A 21,507-nucleotide genomic window follows, 5' to 3' on the forward strand; every position below is an offset into this window, starting at 1 on the left:
CGTTGGGGCGGTCGGACACTAAGATGGAATAGGCCCGCTAATATGCCCAATGTCCCTGCTGCAATATGATGAGAGGCTATTCCTCCCGGAACAAAAGGATCAAAACCTTCCACGCCCCACGCCGGATTTACAGGTTGTACTTTTCCGGTTAGTCCATAAGGATCGGACACCCATATTCCAGGACCATACAAGCCTGTTACATGAAATGCGCCAAACCCGAAGCAAGCCACCCCTGAAAGAAATAAATGAATTCCAAAGATCTTGGGCAAATCCAAAGAGGGTTTTCCTGTACGCTCATCACAGAATATTTCTAGATCCCAATACACCCAATGCCAGATAGCTGCCAAGAAGCACAAGCCAGAAAACACAATATGTGCCCCGGCCACGCCTTCGTAACTCCAAATACCCGGATTCGTTATAGTCCCCCCTGTGATACTCCAACCCCCCCATGAATTGGTTATTCCTAACCGAGTCATGAAAGGTATAACGAACATACCTTGTCTCCACATTGGATCAAGAACGGGGTCAGAGGGATCAAAAACTGCTAATTCGTATAGAGCCATCGAACCGGCCCAACCAGAAACTAGAGCTGTATGCATTATATGAACAGAAAGCAAGCGACCGGGATCATTCAATACGACGGTATGAACACGATACCAAGGCAAACCCATGGAAATACCCCTTTATCAAATAAAAATAGACACTATGTAACTTTATCACATTGGAAAAGACTATGCTATGAACCTCCCTTTTCACTGAATTATTTCGGAGCAAGGGTGAATATTTATTCCATTCCGTTGGTAATAATGGAACACGTAGGAACAAAGAGAAGCAGATCTATTCTATACCCGATAAGTACCAATACGCAATGGGGTTGGCCCCCTTTTCTATGAGCGAATGCGTAGATACTTGCTCATCATTCGAATAACCCATTCATAAAAATTTCCTTTCTTCATTCTGTCTTCCTCTACGAACTTTCCAATCTATGGATAAAATACGCTAAACGGCAATATTATGAAGACAATACATTCTTACGTTTCCACATCAAAGTGAAGTATAACACTTAACCCCCTTTTCTTTCATTTAATGCCTATTGGTGTTCCAAAAGTCCCTTTTCGTAGTCCCGGGGAGGAAGATGCAGTTTGGGTTGACGTATAGTGCGACTTGTCAGACATATTGGGTCATATGGGATTACCCCGTTCTCTCCCCCGATCGAGATATCCTCTGTTTCGCCCAATAAAGCAATAAAGATTGATTGAACCATCAAAATTTGGAGCGTGAAGTAGAATTATTAAGTAGATCCTTTTTTGGGGGATCAATATTATCCATTAGAATAATTTATGGTTGGACCAATAAAATGAAATTTCCAGGCTCCGTTCAGAAAATACCCAATTGGTAATATATGTACGATTACCATAAATGATTCCTATTTATAGATCTCAAACTGCCAATTAATCGAGTAATATAATGACTACATCGAATATTTGGCGGAAGACATGAAATGAATTGAAAAAGAAAAACGGAAATCGTAGCAAAAAGAAGTGGTATTGGGATCATTTGTCCTATATGTGCAAATAAAAATCGGGCAGACCTTTACCCGGAGTAGAGCATAAACCTAAAAGACTTGAAGAGGCCCATTCAGGAACAAGAAAATTACATCGTGATTTGGATTGGATCTCGATGAAACAATACATCAATGAGAGGTTAGTTCGATAAGTTTAGTTAATTCTTTTTTATATTATAGGGAGCCCTTTCTTGAAAAATGGAAGAAAAAGCCCCTTCGTTAGGAGTTAAAAACCTGCTATGAAAAAAGAAAGAGGGCTAGGATCGACACATTGATTTTTTTCGCAATTTTTTTTTGAACCGTATGCATCCAAAGGTGCATGTACGGTTCCTAAAGGATACTATTTTGTCCTAATCAACCGACTTCATCGCGAAAGATTACTTTTTTTAGGCCAAGAGGTTGATAGCGAGATCTCGAATCAACTTATTGGTCTCATGGTATATCTCAGTATAGAGGATGATACCAGAGATCTGTATTTGTTTATAAACTCTCCCGGCGGATGGGTAATACCCGGAATAGCTATTTATGATACTATGCAATTTGTGCCACCAGATGTGCATACAATATGCATGGGATTAGCCGCTTCAATGGGATCTTTTATCCTGGTCGGAGGAGAAATTACCAAACGTCTAGCATTCCCTCACGCTTGGCGCCAATGAGTTTTTTTATTTGTATTTGAGAAAAAAAAAAGAAGACTATGCCTTCGCCATATGGAATAATAAGTAATAATAGCATGGCACTTCGAGTTCGATAGAAGCAAACCTTTATTGTTTTTTCATAACATGAGATTATGTATCGAGAGAGTAGTATGAGACAAAGGTTATTTCCGATTTGATCGTATCTATCGGGGGTCCATTTCAGCGTCACAAACTTTTTTCTTTTTTGTTTTCACACCAGAAGTCTCTTTCCAATATTTATGTTATGAAAGAGTACGAAAAAAAAAACAGGATCATTTTTTCGTTAATTGTTCAAACCAGAAAGAAACTTTGGGATTGCTGAATCACAGACGAAATAAATCTATAAAGCAACGGAACCATCATAGTATTTTTGGAACTCCTCTCTCTGAAAAGAAGGGTGGTAAATGGAATGGATCATCTAGCGATCGGGATCTGATAGATCGGATTTCTCTCTTTCTTCGATGGAAGGGAAAAGTCACCTCCATTGTAGAGCCGTATGCAATGCGCAAAAAATGCCTGTACGGTTGTTCAATTCTATCTTTTTTTTCTTCTTGGTATTCTTTATCTCTTCCCTTCGCCCCATGATGTGAGATAGAAAAACTTTTCATTATGTTATATCATCAGGGTAATGATACACCAACCTGCTAGTTCTTTTTATGAGGCACAAACAGGAGAATTTGTCCTGGAAGCGGAAGAGCTACTTAAACTCCGTGAAACCCTCACAAGGGTTTATGTACAAAGAACGGGAAAGCCCTTATGGGTTGTATCCGAAGACATGGAAAGGGATGTTTTTATGTCAGCAACAGAAGCCCAAGCTCATGGAATTGTTGATCTTGTCGCGGTCGAAAATGGCGGTGATTTCACGTAAACCCGCGATTCCATTTCGAACCATAACATAGTTCAAATGAACCGAACCTTGCTTTGATATTTTATCTTCTTACCGGGGTAAAGTAAAATATTATAGGAAATGGGAGTAATTCGTAATCATCCGGTTAGGATCGATCTAAACCAGCCCCATTCTATTCTGTATACGATTCAGCATGCCAACTATTAAACAACTTATTAGAAACACAAGACAGCCAATCAGAAATGTCACGAAATCCCCCGCGCTTCGGGGATGTCCTCAGCGCCGAGGAACCTGTACTAGGGTGTATGTGTGACTCGTTCAAATTAGGATAGAATCGAAAAGCCCTATTCACTATCTAAAACTAAAAGTCAAAGGCAAAAGATCTATCATATACCTCTATTCTGTATGAAATTTATGGTTTCCATTGGTGCAAATCCAATCACCTCCATTTGAGATGAGAAGCAATTCCCCATTGGTAGCAAATGGTTATCCATTAAGCGGGGAAATAATATTTAAGATTAAGAAGCAGAAGAATTATGCTCCTACTCTTGCAAGAACGGACTAACAGGGTCAGCTACCTAGCCAACCTTCATAATTAAATGCCGTTACTGTATAGGTAGATCTCATTGTGAAAAGACCTAATTACTGGATAATTCATGGGTAGAGCCAAAGGGTGTGAACTGTACAAGTTACCAATAATATTCATTAAATGAGGGAAGGGCTCCGGCGTATAGAGGGGACCTCACCGTTTAAGAAGTAACCATAGAAACGATGGAACCCACTAATTTTTTTATCCATTTAGATACAATTATTTTCTTTCTTATTTTTTTTTTTTTTGATACCTAGTATTGATAGAATTTTGTATTTCGAGGAGAAATGTTTGAAAAAAAATCGTGGTTGGGAAGGTCATAGTAGCAAAAGCTATTGGAATTTTTATTTTATACATCGGAAGAATCCGTTTTGTTATTAATAGACCGGAAGAAGGGAAAAGAATGACTGAAAGAAAAGAAATAAATTTTCAATTAGTTATTCATCAAAGTTTAATTTGATTCAATGACCAGAACTAGACGAGGATATATAGCTCGGAGACGTAGGACAAAAATTCGTTTATTTGCATCAACCTTTCGAGGGGCTCATTCAAGACTTACTCGAACAACTACTCAACAAAAAATGAGAGCTTTGGTTTCGGCTCATCGGGATAGGGGCAGGCAAAAGAGAGATTTTCGTCGTTTGTGGATCACTCGGATAAATGCAGTAATTCGTGAAAAAAGGGTATTCTATAGTTATAGTCGATTAATACACGATCTGTACAAAAAAAAGTTACTTCTTAATCGTAAAATACTTGCACAAATAGCTATATCAAATAGGAATTGTCTTTACATGATTTCCAATGAGATCACCAAATAAGGAGGTTGGAAGGAATCCAACGGAATTTTTTAAACAGAGTTCCCCGGAGAATGAACTCCGGGAAGTTAGAGTAGAAATTAATATGATAAATAGAAATTCAAAAATGAACAAAAAAAAGTAGTAAAATTTCAATACAAAAAAAGATTTCTTCTTCACCAATTCTTTTTTTTTCTTACGGCGCGACAATCAAATCTGGATTCTCGAATTTTTCAAACATCAATCTGACTCTGAGTTCGGATTGGAATTTTGATTCAATTGAGGAGTAGGTCTATTTATTTATGGTTCTTGGACTAGTAGTTCTAGGGGTTGACTCAGCTCTCTCAAACTGTTTCTCATTATTAAGAAAAGGTAACAAAGATAAAATACGAGCTTGTTTTATAGCAATAGTAATTAATCGTTGTTGTTTCAAGGTCAATCTATTCACTCGTCTAGATAAAATTTTTCCTTGTTCACTAATAAATCGACTAATTAAACTCATGTTTCTATAATCAATTCGATCCCCCGATCCAATTGGGGGCAAACGCCTACGAAAAGATCGCTTAGATTTAAGAAAGGGTCGCTTGGATTTTTCCATGGTTTATTCCTTATCTCTAAAATCCTATTTCTGAATTCTAATTCAATTTTTTTTTTGATCCGACCGAAATAGGATAGGATTTGTTAGAAATTTGTTAGAATATATATCTATCTTTATCTATTTATTTATTATATATGTAATATAGTATAATAAATAAATAGATAAAATATAGAAATAGATCTAAATAGAATATTTAGAATATAACTCTAATTATTTAATTTAATAAATATATTAATAAATATAAAATTGAAATGAAATAAAATAGAAATTTAAAATGAACGATTATATTATAAAATCGATGATTATTATATTAATATATTTATTGGTTATATTAATTTCATTAATATTAATATTATTAGGAAAACTTTTCTATTAATAGAATATTAATAGAAAAGTTTTAAATTTCAATTTATTTTATAATTAATTAAAATAAAATGTAAAATTATAATAATGTTATTATGTGATTATGTAAGATTGTATCAATTTCTATGATATTATAGGTAATTTGTATGGAATTGAATTTGTAATTTTTTTCTTCTTCCCTTGAAAGGGCGGCACACACCTTGTTCCGTTCGATCTATTTCTTTATCTCGCCATGAATCGTATGTTTGAGACAATAGGGACAAAATTTTCTCAATTCCAATCGACTAGGTGTATTTTGTCGATTCTTTTGAGTAATATATCTGGAAATCCCCGCCGGTGATTCTTTATCTTTATTAACATCGTTTCGGGCACAATTGGTACATTCCAAAATAACCACGCCTCTGACATCTTTACCCTTAGCCATGAACCTCCTTTCCTTTGGATTTTAGATTAACTAAACTCTTTAATTTTCGCTCCGAAGCAAGAACAAAGGAACTAAAATGAAAATAAAAAATAATAAGTAATCTAACAATTTCTAACTATACAATTTTTTGAATCCCAATACACATTTAAATATCTTGCTTGTATGACTTGCTTGTATGATTTTGTTTTGTTACCCTAGACCCACATTTTTATTTCCATTCTCCCTCTATCGAGTCTGAACCCAAGTTTCGATGAGGTTGAATGCTTTTTTATTCTTTCTCTTTCCTCCTCCCCAAAACTGAAAAAATAAAAAAGAGGGAAAGGGATTAGTCAAAGATAATATATTGTATCTCTAATCCTCTTCACCCCCTTGGCATGTCAATAACTAAAATGAAAAAAAAGGGAATGTCAACGCATCCGGAAATAAACGATTGATTTCTATCAATAGACCTGCTAAAGACCCAAACCATAGAGTACTTAGCACAGGTGCCACGGAGAGATATGTTTTTATATATCGCATTGAAAATCCTCCTTCTTTATTGTAATACATATATGATCAGATGCATATGTAGTTGCGGTTAAGAATCGCTTGTATTTGTATTTTTACGCGGAATCCCTAACAATAATTATAAAATTGATATGTATCATAATCCGATAAATGAGATTGACTTTTTTCTTAAAACAGAAAAAAGATAAAAAGACGTCCCCCTCTTCTTCTTCCTGAGCATTACCAATAATATTTATGTCTTGGATTTCATATGTATAGAATTATTACTATTCTATTGTATCTATTATTATTATTAAATTGATTATTGATATTTTATATGAGACAAAAAAAAAAAAAAAATAAGAAATCACAAGAGAAATTGTATATTAATGGAGAAAAGAAAAAATAAAAATGTGGAAAACAAGACAGGGATTCTCTACAATGACACGGTAGACCAATTAAAAGGGATGTAGCGCAGCTTGGTAGCGCGTTTGTTTTGGGTACAAAATGTCACGGGTTCAAATCCTGTCATCCCTACCAATTACTTCTCCTCTGGGCAGTAACGATGGATTAATTGAGGCCAATTAAAATTGGACATAGATAACCTTTCATTAGATGATACTATATGCACGCAAGGTGTATTGGGAAAAAAGAATACTTTTCTTTACAGTTTTCTTCTTATCTATTGTGATAAGAAAGCGCTCTTAGTTCAGTTTGGTAGAACGTGGGTCTCCAAAACCCAATGTCGTAGGTTCAAATCCTACAGAGCGTGATTCCGTTCTTGTTTGTTAGGTCGAATTATAATGAAATAACTTCACTAATTCACTAACTTGAACAGCGGGCTGTACTGTATTTGATTTGACCTCCTCCTTTCTTTAATTCGCAGGAGGTCAATCAAAAAAAGAGATGTTAATTAATCAAAGGTCCAACTGATCACCACGTCTATATTGTAAATATGCAGTGACGAATAATCCAGCCAAAGTAATAGGAATTAGACCTAACACAATTCCAAATAGAAAAACTTCAATCATTTCGATTTATTTGAGTTTAGTTTGAAAGGGGAAAAGAAAGGTAATATTTATCCCTAAATATTAATCCGAATCGCCTATGAATCTCAATGACCAAAAATTGGCAATTAACGCGGGAAGGAGCTATAGAATACGTGGAATCTTGCAGAAAGATTTCTTTTTATGTTTATGAATTGTTCATTCAATTAAGTTCAAATAAGTCGTATCTTGTTCAGACCAATAAATAGAGCTGAGGTTATAGTTGAAGCCGCCAGTAGAAAACCGAAATAACTAGTTATAGTAGGCATGAAAGAGCTAAATGAGATACGCTTTTTTCTACATATGTTTGTTTCTAAAACACTTACCTAAAATTCAATTTTTTCAAGACCCGAGGATAAGGGATAGGAAAAAATACCAATTGACACCAATTGACAAAAGAAGTTCCAATTGAAAGTTTTTGATTCATCAGTCATTACATTATTATTCTAGACAGCACTAACAAAGATAAAGTGACAGAAGTAGAAAAAAAAAGATTGATTCATCATCTATAACATCTACTCATCCCGTGATTCCCAATCAACAGATTCATTGAACAACTCTTGAGTAAAGTAATAATAATAAGAACTGTATCATGTAACTTCATTTACAAATGAAACTCTCCTTGAATCACTATGGAATAAAGAAAATGATTTCTTTTTTGATCATTTTTTTTTCTTTTTCAATCGCATCGAGTCCATTTTTGAACGACCAACCTCCATAACACCCTTTACTTTAACTCATTAGATTCAGGAGTAGGCTCATTAATTGCACATAATATCTCAAAGGAAAGAAAAAAATATCTCACGATAGCTCGAAGAAAAAAACCTTTTCTTTTGTACAACCACGAGAAGGGATTTCTATATTCCATTTCGCATCTAATTAAATTGTGTTGTGATAATATGATAATCTCTTTTATGAATTATTAGAACCCAGCCCGTCGGACTCACACTTTACCAGATCTTCAGTTTCTAGTCGGAAGCCAGTAATACAAAAAAATCCTATACTACACGAAACGAATTTTAGGAATTTTCTATTGAATATTGAATGGGACATGGTTCCGCATCGATAAGCAATAAGAAAGCAAGAAAATAATTATGTACTTTTTGATACTAATTGAAATTGCGTTGCTGTGTCAGAAGAAGGATAGTTATACTGATTCGGTATACTCTAAAGACACCCTCGGTACACTATTGACGATCTCACAAAGATGACAGTGAGTTTCCATTTACTGATTCCATCTTTCACAGAATCGATCCCCTTTGACTGTACAAGAATATGTGGAGTTCAGCATGTCTGGAAGCACGGGAGAACGTTCTTTTGCTGATATTATTACCAGTATTCGATACTGGGTCATTCATAGCATTACTATACCTTCCCTATTCATTGCGGGTTGGTTATTCGTCAGCACGGGTTTAGCTTACGATGTATTTGGAAGCCCTCGGCCAAACGAGTATTTTACAGAGAGCCGACAAGGAATTCCACTAATAACTGGCCGTTTTGATCCTTTGGCACAACTCGATGAATTTAGTAGATCCTTTTAGGAGGCCTCAATGACCATAGATCGAACCTATCCAATTTTTACAGTGCGATGGTTGGCTGTTCACGGACTGGCTGTACCTACTGTTTTTTTTTTGGGGTCAATATCCGCAATGCAGTTCATCCAACGATAAACCTAATCCGAATTATAGAGCTACGACACAATCAAACCCGAACGAACAAAATGTTGAATTAAATCGTACCAGTCTCTACTGGGGGTTATTACTCATTTTTGTACTTGCTGTTTTATTTTCCAATTATTTCTTCAATTAAGAGAAAGAAAGGGAATAGTAATAGTAGGAATTCTCTTATCCCATTCGGAAGGATCTCATCTCATAATTATCCATGACTGTTTATGTCTCTAGCATGACCACTTAATGAAATGCGGAGGGAAGTGGGGTAAATGGCCGATACTACTGGAAGGATTCCTCTTTGGCTGATAGGTACTGTAACTGGTATTCCTGTGATCGGTTTAATAGGTATTTTCTTTTATGGTTCATATTCCGGATTGGGTTCATCCCTCTAGTAATTGAATGGGCCGGTTTGTAGACATGAAAAAGTAAAAGTAAGAACTCAACGGGACCCTACCTCTCGAATCAGACAAAGAGAGGTAGGGTCCTGTTGAGTTCTTACTCTTCCAGTGAGACTTTGATCCATTCCATAAGATAAAAAAGATAAAAGTTGGAAATTTATCCAGTTAACATAATCAGAATATTCTATTCCTATAAATATGGACTCTTGCTCCAATGTTTCAAACTACTCCATTCCTTTTTCTGATGATTTTTTTTGGATATGAAGAATCAATGGAATTGATTCAGAGCATCTCTTCCCCCGTAGTATCTATCAATTCTTCCGAAGTCAGAAGAAATAAAATAAAGAATCAATCCAGTTTATGGATGACACAATCTGGATTTCTGTAGATGAGACATCGTGCAAATCTTTTCGATATTTCTATACTAATAACTAATAGAACCTACTCTAGTTAAGAGTTAAAGTTAAGTTATTTTATTATTTATTTTTTTATCTATTATTTATTATTATTTTTATTTATATTATTTATTTATAATTCAATTTGAATTCTACTATCTAATTCTAATACTAATAGAATAGAAAACTATTGATGCATGCATTATATGGCATTTACAATCTGACAATAGTGACATAGCCATACCACTCCAATTTGGATTGAAAAAAGGCCAAGTCAAATAGTCTTCTACATATGATTCCTAGGACTAGTCCTAGGAATGGGATATAAGTAATTCCTGATATCTCACATAAAAGAAAAAGAGTATATACAAAGCAAGCAAAAGTCTTTTCATGAGATTTTTGGAGGATACATATACAGAATTGCACCAATCAACAAGAATTTCGCTCTTTTTACCAACTTGATGTTGAAAAATCCATGATCTAGAAATTCATTTCGGACAATTGAACCTTCTCAAACTGTTTCTTTTTAAGAACCAAAAAAATTTGTGCCAAAATAACAGATGCCAAGAAGAACAAAAGGCCTTGGACACGTAATGGGTCTTGAAGTACTATTTCTGCATCTCCCTGACCAAATCCACCCACATTGGGATTACTCGTTAATGGTTGATCAAGGTTGATAGATTCGCCCTCTGAAACAAGAAGTTCTGGTCCTGGAGGTATAATATCAACTACTTGGTGTCCATCCGATGTATCCGCTACGGTTATTTCATATCCCCCCTTTTCTTTCCGTACTATTTTGCTTACTATACCCGCCGCTGTAGCATTATAGACTGTATTGTTACTCTTGCTCCCATCGGGATAAATTTGACCCCTTCCCCTGTTTCCGCCTACGTATATGGGATATTTTAAGAAGTGAACAACTTTCTTAGTAGCGGGGTCCGGGGAAAGAATAGGAAAAGAGATTTCACTATATTTCTGACCAGGAACGGGACCTATCACAAGAATATTTTTTTTAGTAGGTCGATAACTCTGAAAAGAGAGATTGCCTATCTTTTCTTTCATCTCGGGAGAAATACGATCGGGAGGAGCTAATTCGAATCCCTCAGGTAAAATAAGAACGGCCCCTACATTCAAAGCCCCCTTTTTACCATTAGCAAGAACTTGTTTCAGTTGCATATCATAAGGGATTCGAACAACTGCTTCAAATACAGTATCAGGAAGTACCGCTTGTGGAACCTCAATATCCACGGGCTTATTAGCTAAATGGCAATTGGCACATACAATACGCCCAGTCGCTTCTCGTGGATTTTCATAACCCTGCTGTGCAAAAATGGGATATGCATTTGAAATGGATGTCCGAGTTATTACATATATCACGATCGATAGGGAAATGGATCGAGTCATCTGTTCCTTTATCCAACAAAAGGTATTTCTATTTTGCATGGTACAATCATTGATCCCGAAAATTACTACAATAAATTAGGTAGGTCGCTAGGATAGTTCCCTATCCACAATTCTGGTATTGTACTGGAAGAGTTTTCCTGGAATATAGGAAGAATACCCTGTGCGGGTAGAAAGATAAAGAGTGCATAAGATTTTTAATGCTTTCTTTATGTACAAAGTAACAAAGATTATGATTAGATTAATGACGGTGGACCTTTTTTCAGTCATTCATTGAATGATAAATCACTACAAGTGACGGAGATACACGATTTAAATAACGGAAGATCCAATATTTGAAAATTGTATCTAGAATAACTGGAAAAGTGGAAACAAGACCAGATAGAATTTGATCGTTATGAGCAAATCCCAAATCTTTGGAAACAGAGCCAATCATTAGTTCCCAACCATGGGGCGAGTGGAATCCGATACATAAATCTGTTAATAAAAGAATAGAAAAAGCTTTTATTGTGTCGCTTAAGTTATATAGGAATTCCTGAAGCCAAGAATTCAGAATGACAAGTTTTTCATTACCCAGAATAGAATAACCACTTAGAATAGCTAAAGAGATTATATTTGTCGAGAAGTGCAAAATAGTATGGATATGACCCTCATTGTGCATCTTGACCAATTGTATCGTTTCTTTGTGAATTCCTATACGAAGCTTTTGTATATGGGTCTCTGGATATTCCTTTATCATTTCGTCCAAGAGGAATAGTTCTTCTAATTCTATAAATTTTTCTAGAACGTTCTTTTCTTGACTATCATTCAAAGAAGTTTCGGATTGCCTAGTATTCCACCAATTAGTAATCCAAGATTCCAGACTTTTATTAAATGAGAGAGAGATCCACCAGGGTAAAAAGACTATAGATGCAAGATATGGGAGGGGAGTGAATGCTTTCTTTTTTGGCATTTTTAATCTGTGAATCGTTAATGAACCCACCTCATTTGTCGACTCTATCCGATCTGATATTTCTATCAAGCATAAGTTCTATAACAAGGTATCGAACCTATGGATCTATTCCCTCTTTTTTTATTTCTAATTAATTGGTTAGTCCTTGGATCTAGAAATAATATAGAAATAGAATAAAGATCTCTTTCTCGAATGAAGAAATAATAAAATATTGTTTCCGGATATCTCAATTGGTCAAATTCCAAGTAATTGTATCCTTTCGAGAAATGCCCGAAAGAGTAATGAATATTATTTAGATTTCGAGACGAAAGAACTCCCCTTAATTCAAATATTTCGAAAAGTTTCACTGGCTACCCATAGCACAGGAATAAGTGAGGGAATTTCTGAAAAATATTGATGTGATGATGAAATCACACATGGGTGGCAAGGGAAAGAAAGAAATAAATTGGATGCTTATAGTTATAAGAGATCCAATCGTTTGGTCATCACTCGAAGGAGCAAAGCAAAAAAGGGGGGATAAAAAGAAAGATCGATTGACAAAAGAGAAATAATTTACAAGATATGATCCATCTGTATTTAACATTTAACGTATCTATTCAAAATATTGAACCTAAAAATAAAAAGAGGAATTCTGTATTCTGAAATATTCTGATATATGTTATATGTGATGAATCCATATTTATTAGATTAGACTTGTTACTAGTATGAAGGAATTGAAGTGATTTCGATACGCATAAAAAATCGTTTTGGTGGACAAAAACTGCTTCGTTTTATGGGTGTTCCATATACGTCTGCCTTTGCGCTGAAATGAGCGTTCTGAAGAAACTTCAGTTAAGGTATAAAAAAAAAGAGGATTCTTGAGTTCTTTCCCTCATGCTGAAAAAGCATTCATTATTATTTCAAAATACTTCAATTGGTACGCGCAAGAAATAGGCCAATTCAGCAGCTTTTTGTTCAAGTTCTCGTGGAGTCAAATTCTCATCAGTACGAGTCAAGGGAACGGCTCCCTGGCCCCTGATTTCCATATAAAGAACACGGCGAGGATAAAGACTCTCTTTAACTTCGATTCTGATCGACTGGATATCTTTCATAAAGAATCGAAGGAAGATGCGACGATTTTTTCCAGGAAAACCCCAACGAAAAATACACACTATTCCTTCTTTTCTATCGAATCGATCATAACCACTACCTACATTCCACGAAATTGTGCACCACAAATAGGAGCTAATGAACAGACCTGCGATACCATAGAAAGACATCACAATCCCTTGTGGAAAAAAAATCATTTGCTGAGACGGAAATAAGGATATCAGATTCCTACCAAGATAACTGGAAGTTCCAACCAATAAGAACCCTAATGAACCTAAAAAAAGGATAAAGGCCCAGCAGAAATTACTTGTTTTTCGAGACCCCGCTATAAGTTCTATCCATATACGTTCTGATCGCCAGTTCATACTAGATCCAGTTTCATTTTATTGGAATTGAGAGAATAACAAAAAATTACTTTATTTTATTTTTGTTCCCGAAGTAACTCTCATCAACTAGCACTATTATGATGTGAACCCTTAGAAGTAATTCATCGAATTGATTAGATATAAAATAAGAACATCCCCTTCATATGAGCCCACTATGGATATCTACATACATATAGACACATTGACTTTCTATTTCAGAATCTGCTGATCTATTTAAAAGTAGTTATAATATATTTACCCATATATCATGTTTCCACATGCATAACGGCTCTTTCTTTTGTGTTAGGAGGAAGCGAAGCCACATCTTGTCCCATATTCCACTAAATAGATATCTGTATTATGATCCAAGTCTTGAAAAGAAAAATGGATGAGATTTTGTCCATTGTACCTAGACAATCTTGTTTTTTTGAACATGAAGAGATAAAGAAGCCATTGCAATTGCTGGAAATACTAGGCCTACTAAAGGCACAAAAATAGAGGGTAAGTTGAAAGTTGTCATAGAATGAATACCTTGATTAAATTATTTAATATTTGTACCTATTATTATTATAAAAATTGTAAAGATATCTTATAACTTATAAACCGAAACCTATAATTAAAAATTCTAAGTATATAATAAGTGCAAGGAATGTAGAACTAAATAAATGTATCTATTCGCCCTTCTACATGAAATATATGTAGGATAATCCTATTCTTGTTTTCTTGTCCTTATCTTCTAATAAAGAATAAAGAAAGAGCTTCTTACGAATTCCTGAAGGATTCGTTACAATCCGATCCAACAGGGATTCTTAATAAAGTCAAAATGAGGGTTCTTGGGAGATATAGAAATATGCAAGACTTCCGTTCTATATATTCCTATTCTATATCCTTCTTTATCCTATATTTATTCTATATTTTCTATTTTTGTATTACTATCTTTGTATTGTATATATATATACGTAAGAAATACGTAAGAAGGGAGCGTGAAATTCTTTTATTTTCCTAATTTGGCGTAAGGAAAGATTCACTCTTTTATCCTGTTGATAGAAGGTTCCCGATTACTAATCATGAATATAGGTAAAAAAAAATGGATCTGTAAGAAAAAGGAATTATCCGAAACTTATTCCTACAATTAGATTTTTTGTCACCAAAGAAAGTCCTATTCTTCTTATGACTTTATGATTCCGATAAACTAAATAATTGTTCGCCACAAAAAAATAACTGAACTTAATGCTCTACTTGATTGATTGAAGTTTGACTCAAGGGAAAGAAACCGTGGAGCTGAAATAACTCACTCAGAACGCCTTTTAAAAGATTACGTGGTACGATTGGATCGAATAAGCCCTTATGGAATAAATACTCAGCCGCTTGTGAACCATCAGGTACTGTCTTATTCAATGTTTGTTCAATTACTCTTTTACCCGCAAATGCAATGTAGGCATTGGGTTCGGCAATAATAATATCTCCTAACATACCAAAACTAGCTGTCACCCCACCGGTTGTGGGAGATGTAAGGATTGATACATAGAATAACTTTTTATTTGATTGATAATTATATAAAGCAGAAGATATTTTAGCCATTTGCATCAAGCTCAAACTCCCTTCTTGCATGCGTGCTCCTCCGGAAGCACACACTATAATAAGAGGTAGAGATCTATTAGTAGCATACTCGATCAAACGGGTGATTTTCTCGCCTACTACGGATCCCATACTACCCCCCATGAACTGAAAATCCATAACCCCAATTGCTATGGGAATACCATTTAGTTGACCTATGCCTGTTTGAACAGCCTCAGTTAACCCCGTCTTTCGTTGATAAGAATCGATACGCTCTTTATAAGGCTCCTCCTCTGAATGAAAATCAATGGGGTCCATAGAGACCATGTCTTCATCCATAGGATCCCAAGTACCCGGATCAATCGAAAGTTCGATTCTATCTGAACTACTCATTTTCAAATGATATCCACATTGTTCACAAATATTCATTTTTGCCTTAAAAAATTTCTTATAATTTAATCCATAACAATTTTCACATTGAACCCACAAATGCCTGTATTTTTGATTTATATCGAGATCATCATATCCTTCTCTTATATTTATATTGAAATCACTGCCATTCGTGCTAGTGCTAGTTCTTTTACTATAACTCCCACTTTCACTATTTATTCCACTTTCACTACAAATATAACTATAAATGTAACTGTCACTGTAATTGTCGCTACCACTTGAAATGGAGCTATAACTATCAATACTGATTTCAGAACGAAGATAATTTTCAATGCAACTATTAATGTGATTATTCCAACTATATTTAGTATCATAGGTGTAATGATCGTAGTATTGATTGTTACTGTCACTCTTAGACCTATTATTCAGATAATTAGAATTCCGATAACTAGAAAAAGAACTTTCTAGTTCACTCAGAAAAGAACGATCATTGTCAATCTCAAAAATCTCATTTTCAATATCCAAATATATAGAATAACTGTTCCCATTACTATCCCGAACTAAAAAAGTGTCATCGGAGATAAAACTCCAAATATCCCTGACATCGAATAAATGATCAACATTACTGCAACTAGAACTGTCATTATCACTCCAACTATGAATGTTTTTATCTATATCATTTAGAACGGGGTCTTCACTTCCGCTGGTATTTCCAATAGCACCAAGCCTGTCCATTGATTTACTTAGCCCACATCTGTGTTCTAACTCCTTGTTAGACAATATCGAATTGAACCACCATTTTTCCATAGAGCCTTCCTGCCCCCCTATTTGAATGAAAATATAATAGATGAATAGTCATTCGATGAAAAAGAATTGAAATATTTCATTTCCTGTCGGAATAAACATATAGATTTAATCACTAGGATTATTAATTAATCACGAGTGAGTACTAATACTTACTACTTACTAATAAGTATTGAGTATTGAAAGAATTCTCTTTTGTAGGAATATGGGGTATCGCTTCACTATATAGGATGGAACCCCTTCTTCAATTAGAAATAGAAAGAGAGGTTTCTCCCATGTCGTGTACAAATTCTCATCGAAAAGATTTTCCTATGAAGAATTTATTTTCGTATAATTTCGTTCGTATACGTATAATATTTCTATTGCAAGACGGAAGGAAAAGGGCAATATAGAGGATGGGTAGACGAGGTTGTGATCCTTGGCTCGATCCATAACCCAAAACTACGGGATATAAAAAGATCCACCAATCCCAAGGATCCATAGGCTTAATTATGGATCCAACAATAGAAGCATTTGTTTAGTCTTAGATTTTGTATTTAATTAAGATCTTCTATATCTAGATCTAGATTTGTATAAAGTATTTATCTATATATGCTATACTATATATATGCATAATGTATGCAATAGGATCACATTCTTTATTCGGCCCAATCTTTTCTTTTCCTTTATAGGAAAAGATTGGGCCGAGTTTTATTGCAATTCAATTAAGGGAACAAAGAGTAATTACTGGATTACAAAGTATCCATTGCTGGGAATTCGAATTTGATCTCCTTCCATACCTCACAAGCAGCAGCTAGTTCAGGGCTCCATTTGCTAGCCTCACGGATAATTTCATTACCTTCACGAGCAAGATCACGTCCCTCATTACGAGCTTGTACACACGCTTCTAGGGCTACTCGATTAGCTACGGCACCCGGTGCATTTCCCCAAGGGTGTCCTAAAGTTCCTCCACCGAACTGTAGTACGGAATCATCCCCAAAGATCTCGGTCAGAGCGGGCATATGCCAAACGTGAATACCCCCGGAAGCCACGGGCAGAACACCTGGTAGAGAGACCCAATCTTGAGTGAAATAAATACCGCGACTTCGGTCTTTTTCAATAAAATCATCACGTAGTAAATCAACAAAGCCCAAGGTGATTTCTCTTTCCCCTTCAAGTTTACCTACTACGGTACCAGAGTGAATATGATCTCCACCGGACATACGTAACGCTTTTGCTAGTACACGAAAGTGTATACCATGATTCTTCTGTCTATCAATAACTGCATGCATTGCGCGATGGATGTGAAGAAGTAGGCCATTATCTCGGCAATAATGAGCCAAGGTCGTATTTGCAGTGAATCCCCCCGTCAAGTAGTCGTGCATTACGATAGGAACTCCCAATTCTCTGGCAAATACAGCCCTTTTGATCATTTCTTCACATGTACCTGCCGTAGCATTCAAGTAATGTCCTTTGATTTCACCCGTTTCGGCCTGTGCTTTATAAATTGCTTCGGCACAAAATAAGAAACGGTCTCTCCAACGCATAAATGGTTGGGAGTTGACGTTCTCATCATCCTTGGTAAAATCAAGTCCACCGCGAAGACATTCATAAACCGCTCTACCATAGTTCTTAGCAGATAACCCCAATTTTGGTTTAATAGTACATCCCAATAGGGGTCGACCATATTTGTTCAATTTATCCCTCTCAACTTGGATACCATGAGGCGGGCCTTGGAAAGTTTTAGCATAAGCGGAAGGGATTCGCAGATCCTCCAGACGTAGAGCGCGTAGGGCTTTGAACCCAAATACATTACCCACAATCGAAGTAAACATGTTAGTAACAGAACCTTCTTCAAAAAGGTCTAAAGGGTAAGCTACATAAGCAATAAATTGATTTTCTTCTCCAGCAACCGGCTCAATGTGGTAGCATCGTCCTTTGTAACGATCAAGGCTGGTAAGTCCATCGGTCCACACAGTTGTCCATGTACCAGTCGAAGATTCGGCAGCTACCGCTGCCCCCGCTTCCTCAGGCGGAACTCCAGGTTGAGGAGTTACCCGGAATGCTGCCAAGATATCCGTATCTTTGGTTTCATAGTCAGGAGTATAATAAGTCAATTTGTAATCTTTAACACCAGCTTTAAATCCGACACTTGCTTTAGTCTCTGTTTGTGGTGACATAAGTCCCTCCCTAAATTTAAAAATTAAGAATTCTCACAACAACAAGGTCTACTCGACATGGATTAGGCGTTAATGAAACCTTTCACAGGAATCTTTCACAAAAATTTCAACTAATATTATCAACTAATCAGTTCGTTATTAGACCCTGTCATGGTATTTGAGTCTCCAAATACATTATTATTGTATACTCTTTCATATATATGGCGCAACCCAATCCTTGTTTTTCGAGCTTTTAATCCTTACTTTTTTTGAATCTAAATATCTAAATAATAAGAAATTCACTCTTGACAGTAATATATGTTGTATATGTAAATTTATGAAAATTCTAGATGTGAAAATATGCGGAATTCGCCCATGAAAGGGTATAAGATATAAGAATAGGCGGAAATCAATATGCTTATGCTGAAATAAGAAACAGGGGCCAATGAGATAGAAATAATGAATCATAAATAGAGTTCAGGTTCGAATTCCATAGATAATATAGATGGGATTCTCTATAATGATAGAGAAATGAAAGACTTCCTTATGATTCTTATTTTATGTACTTGATACTACTTGAATCTTATTTTACCTACTTGATATTTTTAAAAAGGTTAGTTGAATTTAATTTTCAAATTCACTCATTGAATATTGAATGAGTAAAGAATTGAATTGGATTCGGTTGGATGGTACCAACGAAATTGAGTACGAACTCCCGTTTCTTATTGAATTAACCGATCAACTTGCTATCGGACATTTAATTTATTTTCGATTAGTCAATTTTCGTAAAAAATTTCGACATATTTCACTTTATTATTATTATGAGAATCAATCCTACTACTTCTGGTCCTGGGGTTTCCGCACTTGAAGAAAAAAACCTGGGGCGTATCGCTCAAATCATTGGTCCGGTACTGGATGTAGCCTTTCCCCCGGGCAAGATGCCTAATATTTACAATGCTTTGGTAGTTAAGGGTCGAGATACTGTCGGCCAGCAAATTAATGTGACTTGTGAGGTACAGCAATTATTAGGAAATAATCGAGTTAGAGCTGTAGCTATGAGTGCTACAGATGGCCTGATGAGGGGAATGGAAGTGATTGACACGGGAGCTCCTCTAAGTGTTCCGGTCGGTGGAGCGACTCTCGGACGAATTTTCAACGTTCTTGGAGAACCTGTTGATAATTTAGGTCCTGTAGATACCCGCACAACATCTCCTATTCATAGATCCGCGCCTGCCTTTATACAGTTAGATACCAAATTATCTATTTTTGAAACAGGAATTAAGGTAGTGGATCTTTTAGCTCCCTATCGCCGTGGAGGAAAAATCGGACTATTCGGGGGAGCTGGGGTGGGTAAAACCGTACTCATCATGGAATTGATCAACAACATTGCCAAAGCGCATGGCGGTGTATCTGTATTTGGCGGAGTAGGCGAACGTACTCGTGAAGGAAATGATCTTTACATGGAAATGAAAGAATCTGGGGTGATTAATGAACAAAATATTACAGAATCAAAAGTAGCTCTAGTCTATGGTCAGATGAATGAACCGCCGGGAGCTCGTATGAGAGTTGGTTTGACTGCCCTAACTATGGCAGAGTATTTCCGGGATGTTAATGAACAAGACGTACTTCTATTTATCGACAATATCTTCCGTTTCGTCCAAGCAGGATCCGAAGTATCCGCTTTATTAGGCAGAATGCCTTCTGCTGTGGGTTATCAACCTACTCTTAGTACAGAAATGGGTTCTTTGCAAGAAAGAATTACTTCTACCAAAGAAGGATCCATAACTTCTATTCAAGCAGTTTATGTACCTGCGGACGATTTGACCGACCCTGCTCCTGCCACGACATTTGCACATTTAGACGCTACTACCGTACTATCAAGAGGATTGGCTGCCAAAGGTATCTATCCAGCAGTAGATCCTTTAGATTCAACGTCAACTATGCTCCAACCTCGGATCGTTGGTGAGGAACATTATGAAACTGCGCAAAGAGTTAAGCAAACTTTACAACGTTACAAAGAGCTTCAAGACATTATAGCTATCCTTGGGTTGGACGAATTATCCGAAGAGGATCGTTTAACCGTAGCAAGAGCACGAAAAATTGAACGTTTCTTATCACAACCCTTCTTCGTAGCAGAAGTATTTACCGGTTCTCCAGGGAAATATGTTGGTCTAGCAGAAACAATTAGGGGTTTTCAACTGATCCTTTCCGGCGAATTAGATGGTCTTCCTGAGCAGGCCTTTTATTTGGTAGGTAACATCGATGAAGCTACCGCGAAGGCTATGAACTTAGAAGTGGAGAGCAATTTGAAGAAATGACCTTAAATCTTTGTGTACTGACTCCTAATCGAATTGTGTGGGATTCAGAAGTGAAAGAAATCATTTTATCTACTAATAGTGGCCAAATTGGCGTATTACCCAATCATGCCCCCATTGCCACAGCAGTAGATATAGGTGTTTTGAGAATACGCCTTAAGGATCAATGGTTAACGATGGCTCTGATGGGTGGTTTCGCTAGAATAGGCAATAATGAGATCACCATTTTAGTAAACGATGCAGAAAGAGGTAGTGAGATTGATCCGCAAGAAGCTCAGCGAACTCTTGAAATAGCTGAAGCTAACTTGAGTAGAGCTGAAGGAAAGAGACAAACAATTGAGGCGAATTTAGCTCTCAGACGGGCTAGGACGCGAGTAGAGGCTATCAATAGAATTTCGTAACTACTTGGTGCGTCCGAATAATTAAAAGAAGTTCTGTTTATATACCTGTATTCTGCCGATTAAATACAATCAAGTGATTCTGGCGCAACAAAAAAAAAAAAAAGAATTAAATGGAATACGAAGGGTAGGAGGATGGAAAAGATAAAAAATCAATAAAAAGGGTGGGTAGAAAAACTTATTAGATACCGCTGACTCCGGTATCTAATAAGTTATACCTACTATTGGATTTGAACCAATGACTCCC

General features: G+C 36.1%; 7 protein-coding genes and 2 non-coding genes across 9 annotated transcripts in view; 4 read left to right on the forward strand and 5 right to left on the reverse strand.

Moving 5' to 3' along the window:
• LOC122647529 (photosystem II CP47 reaction center protein) overlaps positions 1-847 on the reverse strand; it is a 3,250-nt gene extending 2,403 nt beyond the window's left edge. The window contains exon 1 of the mRNA XM_043840914.1: positions 1-847. This exon is cut by the window's left edge and continues 2,403 nt beyond it. Coding sequence (XP_043696849.1) covers positions 1-671 — 671 coding nt within the window. The 5' untranslated portion in view covers positions 672-847.
• LOC122647541 (ATP-dependent Clp protease proteolytic subunit) overlaps positions 1-5,933 on the forward strand; it is a 17,297-nt gene extending 11,364 nt beyond the window's left edge. Inside the window, exons 3-5 of the mRNA XM_043840925.1 lie at positions 1,034-1,157; positions 1,920-2,213; positions 2,866-5,933. Of these exons, the coding sequence (XP_043696860.1) occupies positions 1,087-1,157; positions 1,920-2,213; positions 2,866-3,109 (609 nt within the window). The 5' untranslated portion in view covers positions 1,034-1,086 and the 3' untranslated portion in view covers positions 3,110-5,933. The remainder of the gene's footprint in view (positions 1-1,033; positions 1,158-1,919; positions 2,214-2,865) is intronic.
• Positions 5,934-6,805: 872 nt separating this feature from the next.
• Positions 6,806-6,879, forward strand: TRNAP-UGG. The gene has a single exon. It is a non-coding gene; the product is annotated as a tRNA-Pro (tRNA).
• A 161-nt stretch (positions 6,880-7,040) lies between these two features.
• Positions 7,041-7,114, forward strand: TRNAW-CCA. Its single transcript has one exon. It is a non-coding gene; the product is annotated as a tRNA-Trp (tRNA).
• Positions 7,115-9,976: 2,862 nt separating this feature from the next.
• LOC122647534 (cytochrome f) lies at positions 9,977-11,297 on the reverse strand. The gene has a single exon (XM_043840919.1). The coding sequence runs from the start codon at positions 11,292-11,294 to the stop codon at positions 10,332-10,334; it is 963 nt and encodes a 320-aa protein (XP_043696854.1). The 5' UTR covers positions 11,295-11,297; the 3' UTR covers positions 9,977-10,331.
• Positions 11,298-11,385: 88 nt separating this feature from the next.
• LOC122647536 (chloroplast envelope membrane protein) lies at positions 11,386-13,935 on the reverse strand. Its single transcript, XM_043840920.1, has one exon. The coding sequence runs from the start codon at positions 12,202-12,204 to the stop codon at positions 11,515-11,517; it is 690 nt and encodes a 229-aa protein (XP_043696855.1). The 5' UTR covers positions 12,205-13,935; the 3' UTR covers positions 11,386-11,514.
• A 142-nt stretch (positions 13,936-14,077) lies between these two features.
• LOC122647530 (acetyl-coenzyme A carboxylase carboxyl transferase subunit beta, chloroplastic) lies at positions 14,078-16,673 on the reverse strand. The gene has a single exon (XM_043840915.1). It carries the CDS (start codon positions 16,410-16,412, stop codon positions 14,886-14,888), a length of 1,527 nt encoding a protein of 508 aa, XP_043696850.1. The 5' UTR covers positions 16,413-16,673; the 3' UTR covers positions 14,078-14,885.
• A 194-nt stretch (positions 16,674-16,867) lies between these two features.
• LOC122647532 (ribulose bisphosphate carboxylase large chain) lies at positions 16,868-18,734 on the reverse strand. The gene has a single exon (XM_043840917.1). It carries the CDS (start codon positions 18,566-18,568, stop codon positions 17,141-17,143), a length of 1,428 nt encoding a protein of 475 aa, XP_043696852.1. The 5' UTR covers positions 18,569-18,734; the 3' UTR covers positions 16,868-17,140.
• Positions 18,735-19,192: 458 nt separating this feature from the next.
• LOC122647531 (ATP synthase subunit beta, chloroplastic) lies at positions 19,193-20,963 on the forward strand. The gene has a single exon (XM_043840916.1). It carries the CDS (start codon positions 19,369-19,371, stop codon positions 20,863-20,865), a length of 1,497 nt encoding a protein of 498 aa, XP_043696851.1. The 5' UTR covers positions 19,193-19,368; the 3' UTR covers positions 20,866-20,963.
• Positions 20,964-21,507: the final 544 nt, after the last annotated feature.

Source organism: Telopea speciosissima, unplaced genomic scaffold, assembly GCF_018873765.1.
Source record: "Telopea speciosissima isolate NSW1024214 ecotype Mountain lineage unplaced genomic scaffold, Tspe_v1 Tspe_v1.0072, whole genome shotgun sequence".
Lineage (NCBI taxonomy): Eukaryota > Viridiplantae > Streptophyta > Magnoliopsida > Proteales > Proteaceae > Telopea > Telopea speciosissima.